This window comes from Lepidochelys kempii, chromosome 27, assembly GCF_965140285.1.
Source record: "Lepidochelys kempii isolate rLepKem1 chromosome 27, rLepKem1.hap1, whole genome shotgun sequence".
NCBI classification, from domain to species: Eukaryota; Metazoa; Chordata; order Testudines; family Cheloniidae; genus Lepidochelys; species Lepidochelys kempii.
The window spans coordinates 6,421,848-6,444,348 of NC_136406.1; the positions used below are offsets into that span (position 1 = coordinate 6,421,848).

General features: G+C 46.5%; 1 protein-coding gene across 3 annotated transcripts in view; it reads right to left on the bottom strand.

The window, feature by feature from the left end:
- Positions 1-22,501, bottom strand: part of ASIC2 (acid sensing ion channel subunit 2) — a 1,322,378-nt gene that overhangs the window by 32,990 nt on the left and 1,266,887 nt on the right. For all 3 annotated transcript variants that reach the window (XM_073325645.2, XM_073325646.2, XM_073325647.1), the window contains exons 4-7: positions 15,762-15,912; positions 8,650-8,706; positions 1,859-2,012; positions 281-372 (exon numbers count right to left, since the gene is read on the bottom strand). In XM_073325645.2, coding sequence (XP_073181746.1) covers positions 281-372; positions 1,859-2,012; positions 8,650-8,706; positions 15,762-15,912 — 454 coding nt within the window. The remainder of the gene's footprint in view (positions 1-280; positions 373-1,858; positions 2,013-8,649; positions 8,707-15,761; positions 15,913-22,501) is intronic.

A 22,501-nucleotide genomic window follows, 5' to 3' on the forward strand; every position in this document is an offset into this window, starting at 1 on the left:
ACACCAGATGGGGCAAGAGCTAATTCCCAGACCCAGCCACAAGGAGACGCACATGCAGTGCGTGGACCCCTTCACAGACCACGATGGAAGAACAGGTGCGGTTACTTTGCCAGTTCTCCAAAACCCCTGGGTCATCTCCCAGGCCATTAAAAAACAAACTGTGTGCACACTCAACCTGCACGCCCCACTGCACACCGCCATCTATTCTGCACACACGCCCCTCCACCCACCCACACCCATACACAAAGGCAGAAATCTGTATGATAAGATCTTCACTTACCAAGTAAGGCTGCCACTTCGTATGCTTTCTTCTGCTCAATTGTCTCATAGTTGAGTGCTTCAAAAAATATATCCAGCACGAGAATATTCTCTCTGCAGAAACAGGACAAAGCCATCAGGACACCAGCCCCCAGCCGCTGCACTTGCCTTGTAACAGGAAATGAAGTGGGACTAGTTTGCCTTCTCCCACTGTCCCTGCTGCTCTCTCTGAAGAGGCCTTGGCAGCTTCACCAACACAAGCTGAGATTCAGAGATTTTAAAGCCGGAAGGAGCCATCATGACCATCCAGTCTGATCTCCTGCTTAACCTCACCCCGAGATTCCTGCACCTAGCCCAAATCTTGTAGTTGAGCAAGTGCACATTTTTTAGAAAGAGACACCCAGTACTGATTTCGTCTTTCTCCTGAGGGGTGAGCCTGTGGAGAATGGCAGGTGGCACAAGGACGCTCAACACATGGAATTACTACCAGTGCCTCCATATTGATCATGGGCACAGCAAGAGAGAGGGAGAGTCTAATTTCTTCTCTGATGCATCAAACTGCTAATTCCACCCATCCACCCTCTAGATCCCAGGTTCATATGGGCTGCGCCCACAGCACAGAAAAATGTCTTTGCTGCAGTAAAAGGCGTGGTTTTCACATTGCGATAGCTATCTTGATTTAAAAGCTAATGGAGCCAATGCAGAGGGTTGACCTTGAATAGCCACACTCAGGTAACAGCTACCAGTGCCTTGCCTTTGCTTGAATTTTACACCGTAGCTCCATGTAAAACACACTCACTTCTGCAGTGAAGATGTAGCCAGAATGTGGTGTTAGCAGAGGAGGGTTTAGGTCCTGAAACTATCTGGCCAGGGTAACCCTGTTTTACAGATGCTATTCTCTCATGAAATCAATGAGGCTGAGGATACCTATTTATCTATGGTGTTTTTCTGGCCCCCATGACCGTAGCATCTGAGCACCTCACAATCTTTACTGTATTTATTCTCACAACCCCGCTGGGAGGCAGGGTAGGGCTGTTATCCCCATTGTACAGATGGGGAAACTGAGGCATGGAGAGGCTCAATGACCTGGCCACGGTCACAGAGAAAGCTCTCAGCAGAGCAGAAACTTGTATCAAGGACCTAGGCAAGTCACCAGGCAAAACAACTTTGCAGAGCTCAGCTAACGACTCTGCATGTGCCCGCGTTCTCCTTTAACTTCAGCTTTCCTGTCAGAAAGATTCTGGAGCTTCGGCTTTCGGTTAGTGATGCCTGCAGAAATGTGAACAGCATCCTTGGGGCAAGCAGCCTCTTCTGACAATCCCAACAGAGAGCAGCGACCTGCAGGGCTGGGCGCTACACTGACACATTGTGAGGGACAGTCCCGGCTCTGAAGAGTTTACAAACTACATAGACAAGGCAAATGGTGGGAGAGGCAGTGATTTGCCCAGTGACAGCACAGCTGGGAACAGAACTGAGCTCTCCTTGCCCCTAGGCTGCATGACCCCAGCACAGCCATCCTGTCTGCTCACGCCACCCACTTATGCCATCACCACTGTGAAAAGGGAGGAACCAGCAGCACTGGGCCAGTACCCTCACTTACGAGATGTATTTTTCAGACTTGTTAAACTTCTTCTCCAGGTACTTGGCTGAAGTCTTGCTGGGGATCTTCACCATGGAGAGCTCTTTGTTGTATCTGGTCAGGTTACACGGCATCCTGCAGATACAGTAATTGCTGTCCTTTTCAGCAAGCAAACCTGCAAACAGGAGGGTGAAGTGGGTCTCAGGGAGCATCCCAGACAGCTCACAGGAGTTGGTGGGCAGCGTGGTTCGAACAAGCCCTTTCTTCTTGATGATTCAAAGCAAAGAAGGGATGGAAGGGACTTCCCTGTCCAGGGAAGGGCTGAACAAGCCAACTCTTTGATAAGAAGAGGCAGAGTTTCCAACCATTCAATCCATCCCTCCTCTGCTGCAGCCATTCCTGTCAGCCTGGGAGATTGAGACAGCTCTTCCCCAGGATTGGTCCAGAGCCCAGGTTTGCTGGGGGTGGACAAAGGAAGAGGGTGCTCTATAATGGCTGCATATGCAATGTTATGCAGCTCTTCCATCTCCAGCCAGGTTTGGTCTCCACCCTGGGGGAATCCAGGAGGCTGCGTTGGGATAAAGGCCTTACTGGAGGGATTGGGGTCTTGAAGATGGTGGGTAAAATCTTCAAAAGCATCTAAGTGGCTTAGGAACCTAAAAGCCCCATTTTCAAAAGTGACTTAGGCTTGGTCTATACTTAAAAAGTAGGTTGCCATAGCGGCATCTCTCAGGGGGTGTGAAAAATCCACACCCCTGAGCTCCAAAGCTATGCCAACCCCCTGTGTAGCCACAGCTGGGTCAATGGAAGAATGCTTTTGTCACCCCTAGCTACCATCACTCGAGGAGACTGTGTTTCTGCAACAATGGAAATACCCCTTCCATAGCTGTAGGCTGTGTCTATGCTACGGGGTTACAGCAGTGTAGCTATGGCACCACGGCTGTGCTGTTACAGTTCCCGTAGTGTAGACACGGCCTTAGGGACAGATTTTAAAGGTATTTAGGTGCCTAAGGATGCAGATAGGTGCCTAGTGGGATTTTAAAACCGCCTAGGTGCCTAACTCCCTTTGGACACCTTTGAAAATGCTACTAGGCTCTTCCTGGTGTCTTTAGTTACCTAAATGTCTTTAAAAATATGGCCCCCAAGTGCCTAAGCCATTCTTTAAAAAAGGACTTAGGCTCCTAAGTCACTTAGGTGCTTTAGAAAAATGTTACCCTTTATTTCTATCCTTTGCTTTTAGCTAAGGTGGTGTCAGGGGTGTGTTACATGACAATTACAAGAGATTAAACAGTATGGAGATGACCAGCTTAAGGGAATTTTTATTAATATTCCTCCCATGAGCCTTACAGCTTGGCCACACAGCTAAAGACAATACAGACATGCAAATATTTGGCATTTCACAAACAACCTTAACTCGAAGACAGCACACGTCCCTATGCACTGCTCCGACACTCACCTCACTGACTTATGGGTATATTCATCTACAGAACATACAATTAGTGAGGCATATGCTGAAATACTCTGCAGGCCCATCTGCCCATCTGTGTCACAGTTAAGGTTCTTTGTGAACACATCAGATGGCATGTTACATAGTGTTTCTGAGGGTCTGCTGTTTCACAACTGTTTATCCCAAACTTCTGAAACTCAGCAAGAAAATTCTCTTCTGAGCCTACAATGATCCCCAAATACTATTATTATTGTTTGTTGGGGTGATTAGGATGAGCTCTGCATAGTAAACAGCCACACGTACATGGGGTGTTTGCTTGCAGTTGGTCCTAGCAACTCTCTCGTCAATCATTAGTGGCTCCAAGTAGCTATGTGTGCTCTGCAGCACAGGGACCTTGCCTCTGGGACCATGCCCCGGGACCTTGCCTCTGCTGGCATGTTAAACCTTGTGAGCATAGCTAGCAGCAATAGCCACTTGCAAAAGGGAACATATGGCTGTCCAAGTTCACCAAGTCTCCTATGGTGAAGCTAGCAAACCAACCTTCAAAGTATAACACTGGTGGGAGTGGGGATGGAGAAAGCTAGTGGATAGCTTAGAGCTTTGGTGCAGATGGATTATGATACACTGGTCAAGCACAAAGCCAAGGAGTCATGGTCAAACACGTGGAGACTACTGGACCATAGAAATTGAATGAAGACTGGAAAGAGAAAGAAAAGTATCCAGCTTGGCTGTCGCCCAGACAAACAAGGGCTGCGATCACTGATCAGACATTGAGGCAGGGGCAAAAAGTATGAGATCAGAACAGACGTAAACACAACAGTATGTAGAACAGGGAATTACGTGATGAACTCAAAGGACAAGACTTCCTGGAACATGGAATGGAAGAACAGTATACCAGGCTGGAGGACATGCAGTAATGATGTATGAGTTGAAAAGATATGAGTGGGAAATCACTGGTCTATGTGAACCAAGATGGGAAGGCAAAGAGGATTCTCCCACGATGCACATAGGATATTGATATTGGGAAGAGAAGACGGTGGACACCAGGACAGAGTTGCATTGGTGATAAAGCCTAAGCCACACCAGACTCTTATGGCATTTAACCTGCTATCTACTTATATGCTGAAGGTGAGATTCAGAATCAAATCTCATGGAGTTACAATAATACAAATACACGTGCTAACCTCAGCAGCCCCCAGGGAAGAAAGTGATACATTTTATAATGCTCTACAGAAAACTATACCATAAGTTTCAAAACAAGACATGTTATGATGATGGGAGATTTTAATGTGAAAGTAGGCTAGGACTGGAATTCCTGCACTGGAGCAGTAGGCAGATTTGGATAAGGTGAAGAAAATGGGAGAGGAGAAAGGCTATTAAATTCCTGCCTAAGCAACAATCTGCTGACAACGACCATGCTATTTCCACAAAGTTAGCCGGGGAGGAAGTGGACATGGCTATCACCTAATGGGCAAAAGAAGAACATGGTAGACTTTGTGCTTGTGAATCACAGATGGAAATCAAATGTGTTGTGCAGATCATTTGTGGCTGATATCAGACCAGATCAAATGTTACTGTTGGCATTTATGAAGTGGAGGCTGAGAGCAATCTGAAAAGTGCCAAGAACTGAGATCTATGACATGGGCAAGTTCAAAGAGTCAGATATGAGGAAAGAATGTGCGGGAAAACATCACCTCTCTGGTGAAGAAATGAGCCTTGAAGAGACAAGGAACAGTGTAAAAATGTGATTATGAGAGCGGCTGAACAAGTTTAGGATTACAAGGTCAAGGAGGATAACAGCTGAAGCGCTGCAGCCGAGTGACAAGCATAGGAAGCTGAAGGAGAATAAAAAGGAGGATGTGAGTCTAAGAGCTGAGTACAACAGGCTCACCATAAAGATAAAAGCAAAAGTGAAGAGACACAGAAACAACTGGGTTAAGCGAACAATGTAAAGAAGGAGAAGAATAGGCAAAGAGAACTGTGGGTTGTATCACAAGATAAGAGAACTGAGTGGGAGATATGAATTGAAGAGGTCAGTGGTAAAGACAAGTGCGAACAAATAATTGAGGATGAACAAGGAAAGACTAAGTGATGGAAAAAATACTTTGAAGAGCTGTACAATGTGCAGAACATAGAAGACGAAACAGCCCCGGAGAAGCGTCCCAGCACAAATGAGGGAGAGCAGATGCTGGAATTCTTAGAAGAAGCTAAGATCTTAATAGAAAGTTTGAAAAACAAAAAGGCGCCGAGAAGTGACAAGGTAACTGCAGAGCTGCTCCAAGGTAAAGGCAATGCACAAGCTACTCAAGCAGGTCGACAAACAAGAGCAAGTACCAAGCGAACAGGGGAAAGTAATTGTAGTACCGATCTACAAAAAAAGGAGATCAGAGTGAGTGCGAGAACCCTCAGAAACACTATGTAGTGAGTCTGCCGGGGAAACCATTCACCAAGACATTGCAGAAGGGGAATGTGGAAGTGGCGCTTTCAGAGGAACTAGCCCAGAAATACAATAGATCAGTTATTTGCGATAAAACAGACACCAGAGAAATACATAGTATACAACCAAACCTGTTACAACCATTTTATAGACTTCAAATAGGCTTCTTGATAGCATTTGGCAAAAGGCTTGTGGCAAGTTATGAGATTGTGTAGCACCCCTGAAAAATTAGTGCAAGTAATAGAGAATGTCTACAGCAAGTTGATGAGGGTGGTGAGAGCAGACAAAAAGGCTGATGGAATGGTTCGGGACAACCACAGAAGTGAGATAAGGATGCATTCTATCCCTGGATTTGTTCAACCTGGTACTGGACACAGTGATGGCTGTAGCATTGAGATATGAAATTGGAGAAGTCATGTTATGTGGGAGGACAGTGCATAACCTTGGATATTGACCACACAGCATTGACCAAGGAGGATTTACAGACAAGGTAGGCCAGGAAAGCAGAAAATCTGGGTTGAAGATCAACTTGGAGAAGATCAAAATGCCACCAGTTGGAGGACAAGAGAAAGACGGAAAGGTCAAACTCAGAGACAAAGAACTAGAACAAGTAGGGAAATGCGTGTTCCTTGGAGGACTGGTAGCGAAGAAAGGGAATTATGAAGATGATGTAAAGAGAAGAATTGGATTAGCCACTTATGCATTTGGAAAACTCAGCATGATCTGGAAGGCTAATGACATTTCAATAAAACAAAAATCAACATATATGAGATCACTGACAGTGCTGTATAGGTCAGAAATCTGCAGTCAGAGGAAAGCCATGACGCCAGATTTTGACAGCAGAAATGAAGTGGCTGAGGGGAATACTGAGAATTTCAAGACTGCAGAAAATAAAAAATGAAGAGATAAGAAAACTGCTAGGGAAACAAATAAAGCTGTTGCAGAAGATTCAAGAAAGACAACTGCAGTGGTCTGGACCTGGAGGGGATACCATACAAGGTAATATAACCAGAGGGCAAGGAACCAGAGAAACACTGTGGATGCACTGGACTGACGTGGTGAAGAAGGATGTAGATCAAAAAAAGTTTAAAGACGAATGAAGCTGTGAAGCTGGTACAAGATAGAAAGTGATGGAAAGACTTCATTCTGCCCCGTCATCACTGCTCAGCTGACTGAAGGGAACCAGAAAAAAAGATAATTTTTTGTTATTTGTGCTGTGATAACGCCTAGGAGCCGCAATCATAGACCACAACCCCATTGTGCTAGGCCTGTACAAACAGCACAAAAACGCAGTCTCCCCCACCCCCAGATGCCATAGGAATAGCTTGATCTCGTTAAATGTTACAGGAGAATAGATGTGTGTGTGTGTGTGTCTGAGAGAGAGAGAGAGAGAGAGAGAGAGAGAGACAATGAGGCTTAGCCACTGAACCCTGGTTATACCCTTAGCTCTGGAGTTATGAGTCTCTCTAAACCAACAGCTATCTGAATCCCTAGGGGTCAGAATGTATCTGAGACCCAGGGTTCAGTTGACCTAGTTCCCATGGCATGATTTCTGCTCTCTCTGGGTTGGGACTGCTTTGTTTCTGGTGTAATTTATGCACACAAATGTGAATAAATCAGATCAAGTCGGTATAGAACACATTAGAGTCTGAAATAATGAATAACACACCCTCCCATCTCACCAGAGATCTGTAAAGTTTCTGTCCCTTTCAGGACACAAAGTTTTATCCAATTATTTCCATCTGTTCATAAGAAGGCATGTCTCAGAGCTTGGGGAAGCAACAGCAGCTACCATTGGGCGAAGAGAGTTGTGGCATTTTATTTACCAGATCTATTTATTTATAGATTGGGTTGTGAAATCCCCTGGGGCCCTGTACTCCACGGCCCCTTTAATAAGTTGTGGCATAATATTTACACAGCGCTGAACATTGTGGAGGAGCTGGGCAGAAGTGCTCTTTTAGTAACATGTCAAGATAAGAAGCAGCTGCTTCTATTACTGTCTGGGCCAGAGTGGGAAGTGGCTGCATGCTGGAACATAGAGAGCACAGATCTGACACAATCTATATTAATTATTATTTATTTGTATTGGAATAGCGCCAAGGAGTCCAGTTCTCGACTAGGACCCCATTGTGCTAGGTGCTGTGAATTTTTATTGCTATTAGGTGTATTACAGGTAGTGCCAGGACTCCACTGTGCTTGGTGGGGTACAAACACAGAACAGAAAGATGGTCCCTTCCCCAAAGAGGTTTGAAGCGCCTACCCTTTTCCTATCAGAAGGGAGCCCCTAATGTAGCGGGTTTCACCTTCGAAGGCCCCTGCCCCAAGCTTTGGTCAGGTACACGGATACGGGGGAGAATAACACAGTGCCGCTGAGAGCTCCTGCAAGCACCTGGGAACAACAGCGGGAATGTTCGGGAAAACTGCACAGTATCTTTAACATCCCCTCCCGCCCCCTGAAATGAAAGTAGAGGGCCCAGCTGAGGAAGGACGTTGTATGGGGGGTGCGGGTGACATCAGTAGTAACTCTGTGTTAATGGGGTTACACCATCCCGTCGGGTGTTTTCTCCATTCGGCCTGCCCCGCAGCCCGATGTGCCACTTCCGAACTGTGGCTGCCCCAGGGGTCCCCAAGGCGTAAGAATATGGCTCATGTGGTCCTTTATTCTGGCACCTTCAGCTCTAAGCATGCAGGGTTCAGAATGAAGTTAGAACATGGTCCAAAGGGACTGGAGGAACATGCATTCAATGACATTTTGGCTATCATCAGAAATTGTCCCTGTGCTGCCTTTGCCAGATTAATCCTGGCCCAGTGGGAAAGAGGGTACAGGCAGCTTTGGGGCATCTGACACAGCCATTATACTCTGCAAAGAGCCAGGCCGGCCATCAAAAACAGACCTAATGGGCCGGAGAGCCCCTCCAGTGTACTAACCCAGCGCAGGTTCTGCACATTCCTTATACTGCTCCGGAGTACAGAAAGGAGCGTCCCCTGCACAGAAAAGAAACACAAGACAAGAGGGAAACATGTGGAGTCAGAAATCAGAGCATGATGGAAGGCCAGTGACTACAGCAAGAAAGCATGCATTAGGCAGCCTTTTGTCTGCACACGCAGTGCCAATCACCTAGGAGCAGGGGTGCAGGTAAAGAGGCTCACGCAGCCAGTGTGCAGCGTAGGGTGAGAGGCAGGGTCTGATCTGCACTTGCAATGCATCTCTCTGGAGATCACATACTGGAGTTGCTGTTTCACGTATAACATCGGATAAAGGTTTCCATAGCTAGTCCAGCTAGTCAGCTCCCACAGGTGAGGCTTGGTTAGCCTCGGTCAGTATCTGGATGGGAGAGCTCTGAGCTGCAGTGTTGCTGATTAAATAAGTGGCACCTTTTCAGAACTGAAATAAGGTTGTGGCATGGCGCTATGGATCTATAAGCAGGTGACATTCCTGAACCTGCTTCTAACACAGCATGCACACACCGGGGACTTATTGTGTACTTGAAAAACAACAGAACAAACCCTAAACCTGAGCCTAAGCTTTCCCCAGAACTTGGCTGTTCTCCTGAAGAGGGCTTTCCCCTCACTGTCCCTAGTTTCTTCTTCTGCAGAGAAACACTCAACCTTTCTATACTTCTGAATTTAACTTAATAGGGCCCATCTGGTCTGGCTATCAGGCTGAACCAGCAGAAATAGCTCTGCCTCTCTGTTCAGAGGTCCTAGGACTTGACACTTGGTTACAGATGCACTGTGCTGCACTCTTTCTTTGAAATGAGACATTAAACAAAATCCCTGACCATTTGTGGTCATTCATGACCCCGCAACACTTTTCACAAGAGTAGGGGGCTGGTAATTACATCCCCTTTGCAGTTTCAATGGAGCATGGTATCCTTACTTCCTATGACAAACAATTATGCACTGCTGCTGTGAGTTTTTAATCAACTTTTGCATTGCTCCCCAGAGGTGACTGCATTTCAGTGGTGAATAAATTGATCCCAGAGTGTAGTCTGCATCTGAGGCTACAGTCAAATGATATGCATCCCAAAGAGAGTAAGACTTATTTCTGCTCCTTTATTTCCGAATCCTCTTTTATATTATCCACAAGAACATCAGAACGGCCAGACTGATTCAGATCACTGGCTCATCTAGCCCAGTACCCTGACTTCCAACAGTGGCCAGTGCCACATGCTTCAGAGGGAATGAAGAGAACAGGGCAATTTTCAAGAGCTCCATCCCCTGTTGTTCAGTCCCATTTTGGCAATTGGAGGCTTTGGGACAGCCAGAGCATGGGGTTGTGTTCCTGATCATCTTAGAATCATAGAAGATTAGGGTTGGAAGAGACCTCAGGAGGTCATCTAGTCCAACCCCCTGCTCAAAGCAGGACCAACCCCAACTAAATCATCCCAGCCAGGGCTTTGTCAAGCCAGGCCTTAAAAACCCCTAAGGATGGAGATTCCACCACCTCCCTAGGTAACCCATTCCTGTGCTTCACCACCCCCCTCGTGAAATAGTGTTTCCTAATATCCAACCTAGACCTCCCATACTTGAGACGATTACTCCTTGTTCTGTCATCTGCCGCCACTGAGAGCAGCCAAACTCCATCCTCTTTGGAACCCCCTTCAGGTAGTTGAAGGCTGCTATCAAATCCCCCCTCACTCTTCTCTTCTGCAGACAAAACAAGCCCAGTTTCCTCAGCCTCTCCTTGTAAGTCATGTGCTCCAGCCTCCTGGTCATTTTTGTTGCCCTTTGCCAGACTCTCCAATTTGTCCACATTCTTTCTGTAGTGGGGGGACCAAAACTGGACACAGTACTCCAGATGTGGCCTCACCAGTGCTGAACATTTCCCTCGATCTGCTGACAACACTCCTACTAATACAGCCCAATATTCCATTGGCCTTCTTGGCAACAAGGGCACACCGCTGACTCATATCCAGCTTTTCGTCCACTGTAATCCCCAGGTCCTTTTCTGCAACTTGGCTAATAAACATTGATGGCCCTATCCTCCTTGAACTTATCTAATTCTTTTTTGAACCCAGTAATACTTTGGGCCTTAACAACATCCCCTGACAAGGAGTTCCACAGGTTGACTGTGCGTTGTGTGAAAAAATACTTCCTTTTGTTTGTTTTAAACTTGCTTGCCTATTAATTTCATTTGGTGACCCCTAATTATTGTGTTATGAGAAGGAGTAAATAACACTTCCTCATTCACTGTCTCTGCACCAGTCATGATTTTATAGACCTCTGTCCTATCCCCCCTTTGTCGTCTCTTTTCCAAGCTGAATAGTCCCAGTCTTTTTAATCTCTCCTCTTATGGAAGCTGTTCCACCCCCTAATCATTTCTGTTGTCTTTCTCTGTACCTTTTCCAATTCTAGTATGTCTTTTTTGAGATGGGATGACCAGAACTGCATGCAGTATTCAAGGTATGGGTGTAACATGGATTTATATAGTGGCATTATAATATTTGCTATCTCATTATCTATCCCTTTCCTAATGGTTCCTAACATTCTGTTTGCTTTTTTGACTGCCGCTGCAGATTGAGTGGATGTTTTCAGAGAACAATCTATGAGGACTCCAAGATCTCTTTCTTGAGTGGTAACAGCTAATTTAGACGTCATCCTTTTTTATGTATACATAGGTCCTGAAACTAAGGGTGCAGGGGATGCTGCTGCACCCCCAAGCTTGAAGTGGTTTCCATTATACACAGGGTTTACAGTTTGGATCAAAGGCTCTCAGCACCCCCACTATACAAATTGTTCCACCACCCCTGTATGTATAGTTGGGATTACATTTTCCAATGTGCATTACTTTGCATTTATCAATATTGAATTTCATCTGCCATTTTGTTGCCCAGACACCCAGTTTTGTGAGATCCCTTTGTAACTCTTCACTGTCTGCTTTGGCCTTAACTATCTTGAATAGTTTTGTATAATCTGTTTACTTCTTTTTCCAGATCATTTATGAACACATTGAAGAGCGCTGGTCCCAGTACAGATCCTTGGGGGACACCACTATTTACCTCTCTCCACTGTAAAACTGATCAGTTCCTACCCTTTATTTTCTATCTTTTAACCAGTTACTGATCCATAAAAGGACCTTCCCTCTTATCCCATGACTCCTTATTTTGATTAAGAGTCTTTGGTGGGGAACCATGTCAAAGGCTTTCTGAAAGTCTGAGTACACTCTATCCACAGGATCACCCTTGTCTACATATTTGTCAACTTGCTAAAATAATTCTAATAGATTAGTGAGGCATGATTTCCCTTTACAAAAGCTGTATTGACTCTTCCCCAAAAAATCGTGTTCATCTGTGTGTTTGATAATTCTGTTCTCTACTATAGTTTCTATCAATTTGCCTGGTACTGAAGTCAGGCTCACAGGCCTGTAACTGCCAGGATCGCCTCTGGAGCCTTTTTAAAAAATAGGCATTCCATTAGCTGTCCTCCCGCCATGCGCTACAGAGGCTGATTTAAGCAATAGGTTAGATACCACAGTTAGTTGTTCTTCAATTTCATATTTGAGGTCCTTCAGAACTCTTGGGTGAATCCCAACTGGTCCTGGTGACTTATTGCTGTTTAATTTATCAGTTTGTTACAAAACCACCTCTACTGACAGTTCTCAATCTGGGACAGTTCCTCAGATTTGTCACCTAAAAGGAATGGCTGAGATGTAGGAATCTCCTTCACATCCTCTGCAGTAAAGACCGATGCAAAGAATTAATTTGTCTTCTCGTCAACTCCCTTGTCTTCCTTGAGTGCTCCTTTCTGGTGTAATTTATGCATACAAATGTGAATAAATCAGAACAGGTCTGTACAGAACACATTAGAGTCTGCAAAGCTACGTGTAAAATGAATAACACACCCTCAATCATCCAGTGGCCCCATTGATTGTTTGGCAGGCTCCCTGATTCTGAGAAACTTAAAAAATTGTTTGCAGTTAGTTTTTGTGTCTTTTGCTAGTTGTTCTTCAAATTCTTTTTTGGCTTTCCCAATTATACTTTTTCACTTGACTTGCCAGAGTTTATACTCCCTTCTATTTTCCTCAGTAGGAGTTGACTTAGGATTTTTGTTTTGTTTTTAACTGCCTCTTTTACTCTGCTGTTTAGCTACGGTGGCATTTTTTCCCTCTTAGTATTTTTATTTATTTATTTAGGGGATACATATAGTTTGAGCCTCTATCATGGTTTTTTGGTTTTTTTTTAAGTTTCCATGCAGCTTACAGGCATTTCACTCTTGTGACTGTTCCTTTTAATTTCTGTGTAACTAGCCGCCTCATTTCTGTGTAGTTCTCCTTGTTGAAGTTAAATGCTATTGTGGTGGATTCCTTTGGTGTTTTCCCCCCTAAAAAGATGTTAAATTTAATTACATTATAGACACCATTACCAAGCAATTTAGCTATAGTCACCTCCTGGACCAAATCCTGTGCTCCACTTAGAACTAAATGAAAAGAATTGCCTCTCCCCATGTGGGTGCCAGGACTAGCTGCTCCAAGAAACTGTCATTCATGGTATCTAGACATATTATCTCTGCTTTCCATCCTGAGGTGACATGTTCCCAGTTAATATGGACATAGTGGAAATCCCCCATTACTATTGGGTTTTCTATTTTCTGGTCTCTCTAATCTTCCTAAGCATTTCCCCATCCTTGTCAGGCAGTCGGTAGTATATTCCTACTGCTATATGCTTATCCAAGCGTGGAATTTCTATCCGGAGAGGTTCTCTGGTACAGTTTGATTCATTTAAGATTTTTACTGTATTTGACTCTATGCTTTCTCGAATGGATAGTGCTACTCCATCACCAGTTTGACCGACTCGGACATTCTGATATATTTTGCACCATGGTATTACTGTGTCCCATCAATTATCATCATTCCACCAAGTTTCTGTGATGCCTATTATAACAATATCCACATTTAATACCAGGCACTCACCTATGTTAGTATTTAGACTTCTTGCATTTTTATACAAGCACAGTTAAAATTTGTCAATATTTAGTTGACTGCCTTCATGTGATGGAACTGTATGGGACTCTTTTTCATTTGACTGTTTCTCTTCAGTTCCTACCTGTATGTTATCCTCTCCTCTTCACTGAGTATGGAGTATCCCTTTCATAAATCCTCCTATAAGGAATGTCTCTATCCACACCTGTTGGCTTTCCCCCTGCCCTTAGTTAAAAACTCCTCTACAACCATTTTCATTTTCATGCCAACAATCTGGTTCTGTTTTGGTTTGGGTGGCGCCCATCCTTTCTCTTTTTCCAAAAGATTCTCCAGTTCCTAATAAACCTAAATCCCTTCTCCCAACACCATTGTCGTCTCATCCATGCACTGGAGACCCTGAAGTTCTGGCCCTGCATGCGGAACTGGGAACATTTCAGAGACTGACACCTTGAGCTCCTGGACTTTAATCTCCTATCTAGCAGCCTAAATTTGGCCTCCAGGACCTCTCTCTTACCTTTCCCTGTGTCACTGGTACCTACATGAATCACTACTGCTGGCTTCTCCCCAGCACTGCCCAAAAGTCTGTCTAGGTGTCTAGATGTCTAAGAGAGATCTGCAACCTTCAAAGCCACCAGGCAATTCACCGTGTGGTTCTCCCAGTCCAATAACTATATTTCTAATACAAACCCAACTATCTATATTCCTAACAATCGAATCCCCTGTCACTATTAGCTAATAACAGTATTACTTCCCTAGGGTTTCCTTCATATGTACTGCTGAATTTTAACTGCAAACATACTCCAGGCTTCTGAGATCCTGCAGGAGCCCTGGGTTCAGAGAGACAGCAACAGCCTTGCAGCCTACTTCATGTACATGAACTGAGCCTAAGCCCTCTAGCAGTTTGTAGCCTAAAACCTGCTTCAGGCACCTGGGGTGAAATCCTGGCCCCACTGGAATCAATAGGTGTTTTGTCATTGGCATCAATGGGATAAGGATTCTACCCCGCACTGTAATGACTAGTGGGAAGCTATGGGTAGGGGCAGGAATCTATTAATCTTCCTTGCTAAGCAGAGCCAATCTGCACCTAGGTGTGATGTCCTATGGGCCTGGATTCTGTGTGACAGGCAGGCCAGTGAGGTTGGGACAAAGGAAAGGTTGGTTTCCAACTCCTGCACTCAATGCCGGACAGTACAGAGTAGGGGGTGGGATAAGATGGCTTTTGTGTTCCCCTGACCTTGAGGCTGGCCAGGAGCCAGTCCTGCTCCAAGGGGCTGTTCTGCCAGCTGGGGATCATGGGAGCACTCTGGCCAGGCCCTCTTTTTCCCTGCCACATGCTCTAGGCTGGGCAAAATGCCACCACAACAGCATCTGCACAACATCCAGGAACTGCCCCTAGGCAGGGCGAACCCAAGGAGAGCCAGAGATGCTGTGTTTCTGGCTGCTTGGTGCCACTTGGAGCAGGACAAAGTAGCTGAGCAGAGCCAGGTCTCAAGGTCCAGGAAGCCAGTGGGATAAATCATGTCTCTGTCGTACAGAGTGGCAGGAAGAGTGACAGGAAGCAACATAATAATAATGCCTAGCTCTCATCTAGCACTTTCCATCAGTAGATATGAAAGCACTTTACAAGAGGGGCAGTATTATTGCCCCCATTTTATCAATGGGGAAACTGAGGCATGGGGAGGGGTACTGACTTGCACATGATCACCCAGGAAGTCAGCAGCAGAGCTAGGATGAGAATTCAACTCTCCTGAGTGCCAGGCCAGTTCACAAGCCACTAGACCAGCCTGGCTCCCTTCACAAGCAAGTGCTTGTAAAGATTAACTGTTGGCACATACACAGCCCCTTCCAAGCTCCGAGCTTGATCCAGCAGCCCTGGCTCACTGTGGAGGCTCCAGACGTCACCACTGAAATGCAGACACCACTCAGCACCCTGTGGGAGGCGCCAGAGCAAACCCTTCCGGTCCCAAAAAGTACCATGGGGAGCCCACCCACAGCATCAGGGCTTCCAGGTCCCACCTGAGATGATGTGGCTGCTGTCCTAGTGCCAAAACAAGAGCCTAAGGCATTAGCCCAACCACACACAGTCAGATATGTTCCACGCATCCCCATGCAGACTGACCTGGCATGTGGACCATTTTGCAGTTGCAGTTTTCCACAATGTAGCGGGTTTCACAGTCGATCCTGCAAGCTGTGATACTGTAAATGGGGAAAAAGTCTAACCCCACATCCGACAAGCGACACTCGCCCCACGGAGGGGGCAGGTAGGTCAGCTGCAAGAAACAGAAAGAGCCGGTGGTTAGTAGATCACAGGCATCAGCTGCAGCATGGAAGGTGCTTGGGGGAAGATGAGTGAAGGGGAAGCTCTGCTCTTTAACAGATCCTGGCGACGAGCAAGGCACTGAGTGTGTGTGTCTCCCTCATTGCGTCGGGCCCTTCCAGACGGAGGAGCCCCGCTGGGTGAAGGACGAGAGCAGGATTGTAATAGCACAATGGCTGTGTGAAGTGGGGACCGAGCAGGAGGCCGACACAGCAGTTAGACAACGATAGGAGCATGCATAGTCACAGATGGAGTTTTGTACTGCTAAAGGGTAGTAGAACTCGGGACTCGGTGACTCCGCTCTGCTCCGCCAGGGAAGAGTCCTAAGTGTAGTGACACATCACAAAACAGAAGGGGCAGGCTGGTGTTGGCAGGCAGATCTCCCTTGCCTTGGTGGGGAAGAAACTGGCAGGTTCCCAGAAAAAGCCACCCAACCAGCCCAGGAACAATTTCCCCAAGAATTGTTTGCTTCAGCAATGCCATTTCACAGTGGGGGAGTGGAGCTGCCTGGGACTCGGCAGAGTAGGTGCAGGTAAAAGGTGTTGGCCTGCGTTTGCCACGGACTAGAGATTCTTGGTGCCTCGTATTTTGGGTGCCCAGTTTGAGACCCTTTAGGACAGGTGCATGCTGAGCACCCCGGCACTCCCTGGGGCAGCCACAGTCACTAGTCCCCTTTGACAATGCAGTCCAACAGCTGTGCAGGGGTGGGACGAGGTAGGTACATTTGAACAGGTCCAGACAGGGGGTCCTGAACACCACATGGGAGAGCTGTGAGCTGTGCTTTAGGAGGTAGTGTGGCCTAGTGGATAGCATGTTAGCGCAGGACTCAGGAGGCCTGGATTCTACCCCGGCCTTGCCACTGCTTTGTTAGATGACCTTAGACAAGTCACTCTCCCTCACCACCTTGTCCTTGCGCTTCAGTTTCCCCATCTGTGACATGGGGATAATCATACTCCCCAGCTCTGAGATCAAGGAATGAATGAACTCTCTCTGAGCCAGGTGTTGGTTATTATTCCCGCCAAAGAGTACAGCTCTGTTATTTTGAGTGTCCAGTGATTCTGAGTGTCTCAGCTTTTGGGGTAAGACAAGTCGGGTCTGATTCACAGAGGCGCTGAGCGCCTGCAGCTGCCATTGATATCGCGCGGTGCCCGGGGTGCTCAGCAGCTTCTCAGAGCGGCAGACATGCCAAATCAGGCGACGAAGAATTCAGGTTCCCAGAATCACTGGGCGCTTTTGAAAATCCTGGTCCAATCTCTTGGGGGGTTGCATCCCAGCCTGCCTATAAAACACAGCTTCCTTCTGACACCCGTCCCTGTTTTGCATGAAATTAACTGGTTTGTCAGTGTCTTCAGGAGAATTTTTTTTGAGGGGAGGCTGTTTCTCTCCAGCTCAATGGCCAAGTCTGTCTAGCTGGGGCTGTAACAACTCACATGGTTGGTGGATCAGGCACAAGAGGTGCCCTGTGGGTACACTCAGCAGTAAACTACAGCTCATGTATCCTGCTGTGTTTAGTGGAGTGACTCCTCCTAGCCAGGCCTTCTGTTGCTGGGGCCTTCCCATCTAGGGAGACCAGATTTTCTACCACCTAGGGAGGTGGTAGAATCTCCTTCCTTAGAGGTTTTTAAGGTCAGGCTTGACAAAGCCCTGGCTGGGATGATTTAACTGGGAATTGGTCCTGCTTCGAGCAGGGGGTTGGACTAGATGACCTTCAGGGGTCCCTTCCAACCCTGATATTCTAGGATTCTATGATTCTATTTTCAAAGTAAAAAACAGATGGCTGTCCCTGGGGTGTGTAGGAGTGGGGAATAGGGCAGCAGCAGGGGATAGGTTAGGTGGACAGTCAAGCAACACCTCCACCCCTTTTTCCTTCTGTGGATCTGACTCTGTACAGGAAGGGCTGGGAACTTATTGGGAGGGTGGTCTGACTGGGAGGCCTCGTGCAGGGTGTCAACCATCCTATAGACCCCCAGACTCCTATGGTCCCTGTCATAAATATAAAGGGAAGGGTAAACACCTTTAAATCCGTCCTGACCAGAGGAAAAACCCTTTCACCTGTGAAGGGTTAAGAAGCTAAGATAACCTCACTGGCACCTGACCAAAATGACCAATGAAGAGACAAGACACTTTCAAAGCTGGACGGGGGGAGAAACAAAGGTTCTCTGTCTGTGTGATGCTTTTGCTGGGACCAGAGCAGGAATGCAGGTCAGAACTCCTGTAAAGAGTTAGTAAGCAATCTAGCTAGATATGCATTAGATTCTGTTTTGTTTAAATGGCTGATAAAATAAGCTGTGCTGAATGGAATGTAGATTCCTGTTTTTGTATCTTTTTGTAACTTAAGGTTTTGCCTAGAGGGATTCTCTATGTTTTGAATCTGATTACCCTGTAAGGTATTCACCATCCTGATTTTACAGAGGTGATTCTTTTACTTTTTCTTTAATTAAAATTCTTCTTTTACGAACCTGATTGCTTTTTCATTGTTCTTAAGATCCAAGGGTTTGGGTCTGTGTTCACCTATGCAAATTGGTGAGGATTTTTATCAAGCCTTCCCCAGGAAAGGGGGTGTAGTGCTTGCGGGGATATTTTGGGGGGGAGACTTTTCCAAGTGGGCACTTCCCCTGTTCTTTGTGTAACACTTTGGTGGTGGCAGCTTTTAACCTAAGCTGGTAAGAATAAGCTTAGGGGGTCTTTCATGCAGGTCCCCACATCTGTACCCTAGAGTTCAGAGTAGGGAAGGAACCTTGACGGTCCCTCTGGCAGAATCTGTTCCCTTAATCACAAACCACTTCTCTCTCTGCCTTGGGGGAGAGAATCCTTTACCAGCTGTTCCTTTGGTCACCCTGTCACAGAAATCAAGTCTATTTCTGGCCTTTTAACCTGTTGGTTCCCAGCACGGGCAGAACAAGGCTTGTAGCTTGTTGGAGACAAGTTTTGGATCTTCAAAGCTAATCAGTTTCTTGTAATTGGCCCCCAAGAGTTTGTTCAGAGGTTGCTTATCTGGATCCATTGTACTGATTCCCTCCCCTCCGCCCCCAATCCCTTATTAAGCTAGAACAACACATTCACACAGGAAAGTCTTATAACCCAGTAGACAATAACTTCCCCTCATGGACCAGATCATTCCATTATTACATCTTGTTAGGTGATTACATATCAGGGCCACACCCATACTGCAGGGAGGGTCAAGTGTCACCACATGGGGCAACTCCGGTGGACAGTTTCACTTCCTCAGAGAGCTCTTTCAGGTGACCACTCTGTAGAGGTTACAGAAAACTCAATGAGGCTCTGGGGTTGGTAACACTGACAGGGAGCAGGGACGTCCCTACACCCTGTTCCCATCAGCACGGGGAGGCTGGAAGGGCTCCCTACAGCCTGATCTCTGCTGCTCCTTTATCCAGCAGAAGCAGCAACTGTGGAGTGGTGCACAACAGGGGCTGCGCATTCTGTCTTGCCAGGTCTGGAAGCAAGGGAGTATCAAACCCAGGTCTTGTGGTATTTCGAGGACTGGGTAAGAACTGCAAACACCACTTCAAATGTGAGGGGGTTTCCTGGTCCTGCTTGCAGGCTAGGGCTCTTTAGGGAAACATGAGATGATCAGAGTCAGTTAGCGTACTGTCAGCCTGCACTAAGATGAGTTGTGCCTCTCTGTTTTCTGGGGAGCAGCCTGTTTTGTGTCACTCAGTTTTGGGTTCTTGTGTGTTATCATTCTGATTTCTGAGAAATAAAGTTGTGTTTAGTTGCAACCTTCCAGCAAGGGTATTCTATGTTTTTATCGAACTTCTCTGATGGTGTGCCAAGAAACATAACAGGTCTCTTATGCAGGAGTTCGGAGCAGTAAGTACCACAGAGCCACTAATCACGATGCATCACCTGGCTTTGTTAACTCACTAAATTTATTGCCTCTTGGGAGAGCAGTCTGTAGCGTTGAGGTACAATTCCTGGAGGGCTAAATTCCTAACAAAATCCTTCCTGTTGCCATAAAGAGCTAGGTACGTTTTAACATGAATCTTTACTCCTTGTCATTATGACAATATCTCTGGACGATAGTTGATATTTCTTTTACAGCATCTGTGAGATGGAAGGCAGCATCCTGATGAATCCTGCACTTTCAGGGTTTTGTGTCATGAGAAATTATGGATAGTACTTCAAGGGGAAATTCATGTACTGCAGTAAGTTGACAGATTCTCTCAGGTGGTTATAAATTTTAAGGCTCTGTGTGGATCAGAAAATGCACAGGCAGGGCCCTCTTGGGAGAGGAGAGTGCCCATGGTATAGAACATGCCCAGAGGTCAGGACTACACATGTCTTGAAAGAAGGAGCATAGTTTGGAGCATTTGAAGGAGCATAGTTTGGAGCAGTGGTCCCCAACCTTTCCGTGGGAATAGCATATTGCTATTTCCAGAAGACTGTGGCGGGTGCCAGACACCTGCTGCCAAAATGTCCCTGCTGAGTGTGGCCGCCGGAGAACCATCGAGAAGCGTCGCCGCTGAAATGCTGCTGACAAATGGGCGCCGCATTGGGGACCACTGGTTTGGAGCATAAAACCCAATTCCCAAGTGCTTTCTGGCATGCAGCTGCTTTAGATTTTGATGAAAGTGTTCCCGTTTCTGCCCCTTTGGCTGATAGCCATGCTAGGGGTCAGACGGTGACTGGAATTGGACTGTGCAACCCAGTCAGTTTCAGTGGTATGAATTTCACCTACATCTTGCATTGTTTTTTCTTCTTGGCTGTTTGTAACTGCTGCAACAGCTCTGTGGATCCATACACTCTTCCCTACTCTGGTCCAAGGTTTTCCTGACGGGTTAAGCAATACTGTTTAATGCCCTAACCTAGCAAGGCACAGAACATCCTCAATTCCAATGGGATCTGAGGTTGCTCAGGACTTTGAAGGAGACACGCAGCATGACTTAGCAGAAAACCCTGAATAGGCATCCCCGGGGGTTTGACTCATTCCCCTTGTCTATTATGAACCTCACATTTGATTAAGACTAGATTCTTTTCTGCAGCTCTTCCTGATGTTACTTTTCATAGCACAGCTGGATAACCCAAAGCCCGGGGAATTTCAGGGAATACTGGGACCATGTTGACGGCTACTCTTTAATTTGGTGTCATGGGCAAGTATCACTTTCAACTGGATGTACTGGCCCAATTCTGATCTCAGGTCTAGTGGTTCATCTATTAGTTATTTATTTATAGGTCTATCAACGTAGCAACTAAGCACCTGTGAAGGCAGCAGTATTATCCCCATTTTGTAGATGGGGAAACTGAGGCCCAGAGAGGCAAAAAGACTTGTCCGAGATCATGCTACAAGTCAGTGGCAGAGCTGCAAAGTGCACCCAGTTCTTCAGACTTCCAGATCATCCTTTATTGGTTATTTCTCCCTGCCCCCTGAGATCTTTGCTCTGTGCACAGAGAACAGCACACAAGGGGAATGCCAGAGGTGGTGGGAGGGAGAAGCAATGTACAGCAGGATGCTTGGCTGCTTAACTCAGTTGCCCCTAGTAGCATGAGGCCAGTAGGGTAGTGAAACGCCCACAGGCTGCAGCAGCTGCAATCTTTGGCCAGGACCCTGAACACCTGTAAGAGATTTGCAAAATTTGGCAGCTGTGTGAGTGATCCTGGCCCTGGCCTGCAGGAAATGGGGCCACTACAGAAGCTGATGAGCACAGAGAGAGGTAAAGTATAAAGGTCTCACAACAGGGACTAGCTGGAATAAAACTCTCTTTTTGAAAAATCCTGTGGACCGAGGAAACAAGCCTGAAATATTGAAGCAGCCGCTAATGACAGGGAAATGGAACTGCTGGAAAAAGTTTTACCAACTGGAAAGGGAGCCAGCACATTATTTCAAGGCAGCTGGGAAAGTGAGGGACACAGGCTGGCCAGCTCTGCAATGCATCTGTCCCCTGCCCTGTAGTTCGCAGGCCTGCACAAACATAGCTCCTCCAGTGCACCTCACTTGAGACTGGCAGCGCTCCCTGCTGCTTCAGGCTTGTGGCTTCTTGAGCAGCCCTGGCCAATCCTCTACCTAAGAGGTGATTATGGGCTAGGCTCCAGCAGATTTTGGTGAAACTGCTGCAGTTTCCACGGCATGCATCCGATGAAGTGAGCTGTAGCTCACGAAAGCTCATGCTCAAATAAATTGGTTAGTCTCTAAGGTGCCACAAGTACTCCTTTTCTTTTTGCGAATACAGACTAACACGGCTGTTACTCTGAAACCTACCTTTACTGGCATAGCTATGTCTGCCAGGGGTGTGTATCTATCCAACACGGCAATGAAGACAAGCCCCCCAGTGTCGAGGCAGCTATGCTGACGGAAGAGTTCTTCTGGTGGCCTAGGTAATGTCGTTCAGGGAGGTGGCATTGCCATCAGCAGAAAAACACCTCCTGTTGGTGTATGCTGTGTCTACACTAGGGGGCTGTGCTGGCAGAGACTCTGTAGCCCGGTGCTGAAAGAGGTGTAAGGTTCCTGGTGGAAAGCAATGGAAAGTGAGCTCCGGTGTAGTACGGTGATTTAAAAGCTGACTTGATCTTTGAGTGTCTAAACA